At 42.8% G+C, this 1,754-nt stretch overlaps 1 protein-coding gene across 1 annotated transcript in view; it reads right to left on the bottom strand.

The window, feature by feature from the left end:
- Positions 1–1,754, bottom strand: part of T265_03321 (hypothetical protein) — a gene marked incomplete at both ends in the record, with an annotated part of 70,198 nt that overhangs the window by 45,329 nt on the left and 23,115 nt on the right. The window contains one exon of the mRNA XM_009167782.1: positions 884–1,099. Coding sequence (XP_009166046.1) covers positions 884–1,099 — 216 coding nt within the window. The remainder of the gene's footprint in view (positions 1–883; positions 1,100–1,754) is intronic.

Raw genomic sequence — 1,754 nt, forward strand, 5'->3', positions numbered from 1 at the left:
ATATATATATATATATATATATATATATATATATATGGGCATGTACATGAAAGTAATTATAAGTATGTGCGTGGATACGCTTTATTGGTGGAAGTGAACATCCTGCGAAAATGGTGGCGGTTATTTGCCGTATGTGGGTTGTCAGTATGGGCCATTGTTAGGAGACTCTGGTAGCTTCGGAAGTGCCCCCATTCGGCCCAATTCCCGGTCCTGTTCCTTCAAGTTTATGCCGAATAAATGGCATTTAGATAGTTGTGCACAATGCTCAGCGTATGCGGGATCATCACACTTGTGCGGTGGAACATCAGTCTAGCTCGTTGTGACCAGCAAGTCTGGAAACGGATGCCAAGCCACTATACATGAAGAGTAAAACCCAGACAATTGTATGATAGGACGATGTGCTTCTTAACCAGCAAAATCATGTGAAAATTTATATAAAATGTGGTGTACAAAATAAGTGACGGTACATGAAAGTAATTATAAGTATGTGCGTGGATACGCTTTATTGGTGGAAGTGAACATCCTGCGAAAATGGTGGCGGTTATTTGCCGTATGTGGGTTGTCAGTATGGGCCATTGTTAGGAGACTCTGGTAGCTTCGGAAGTGCCCCCATTCGGCCCAATTCCCGGTCCTGTTCCTTCAAGTTTATGCCGAATAAATGGCATTTAGATAGTTGTGCACAATGCTCAGCGTACGCGGGATCAACACACTTGTGCGGTGGAACATCAGTCTAGTTCGTTGTGACCAGCAAGTCTGGAAACGGATGCCAAGCCACTATACATGAAGAGTAAAACCCAGACAATTGTATGATAGGATGATGTGCTTCTTAACCCGCGCAATCATGTAAAAATGTATATAAAATTTGGTGTACGAAATAAATGACGTAGAAATCAAAAGTAATATACAGAAGCAGCATCCATCCGTACCTTTAAGTCCTTCGCGTTCATATTTGTACCATCGGCGCAGAATAAACTCTGAATCCTTACTTCTGTCCATTAGACAAACGACTACATCAGGAACCAGTTCAGGGGCTTTTTGAATGAAATTTTCCCAAACAGCCGCTCGCAGAGGCATTCCGTCCAGAATCCAGTTTCCGTGACTGTAATGAAAAGAATGGGTAAGAGACAAGCCGCTGTTAGCTCCATAAATGTGACTGGTTAGGACATTGTGATGGAGGTTATGTCAGTCGGTTCTGAAGGAACAATTTTTGAGGCTCCAGGAAATCTACTATTTCTCTAAAATGGACTATAATTCACCTGTTTTAATCATTCAGGAAAGAACATGCTAGGCTTATGGCCGGCCATACGTAATATCCTGTCCAAATTGTGCATTCAGTTGCACTGTTAACAGTTGGCGTTGCACGCTAAGATTTGGTGAGGCAAAATACTATTTCAGCCGCTGATGAATGAGTGTCAAGAGAAATGAAACAAAAATAGAGCAGAGCTTTGGCCGTTGATATTCTTATGCCCGTAGACTCATGGGCCATTATTCGCGAAAAGGAATGAAGGATGAAGATTTGCTGAGAAAATACAATGGTGTTCCCATTGAGAATAAAAGTCTAGGAACAAACGCCGACGCCCACCCACAATCCTAATAGCTTTCACGCGATCCAATCCTCCTGATCAGCTCTACTATGATAAACTGCTGCTCTCACACTGTAATGATAGTACACAGCACCACAGCTTCATATTCATCCGCCATGAGTGAACAAATATATCCATTATCATCACCCGGGGGGGGGGGAGGCTCAAGGG

Source organism: Opisthorchis viverrini (assembly GCF_000715545.1).
Source record: "Opisthorchis viverrini unplaced genomic scaffold opera_v5_46, whole genome shotgun sequence".
NCBI classification, from domain to species: Eukaryota; Metazoa; Platyhelminthes; class Trematoda; order Opisthorchiida; family Opisthorchiidae; genus Opisthorchis; species Opisthorchis viverrini.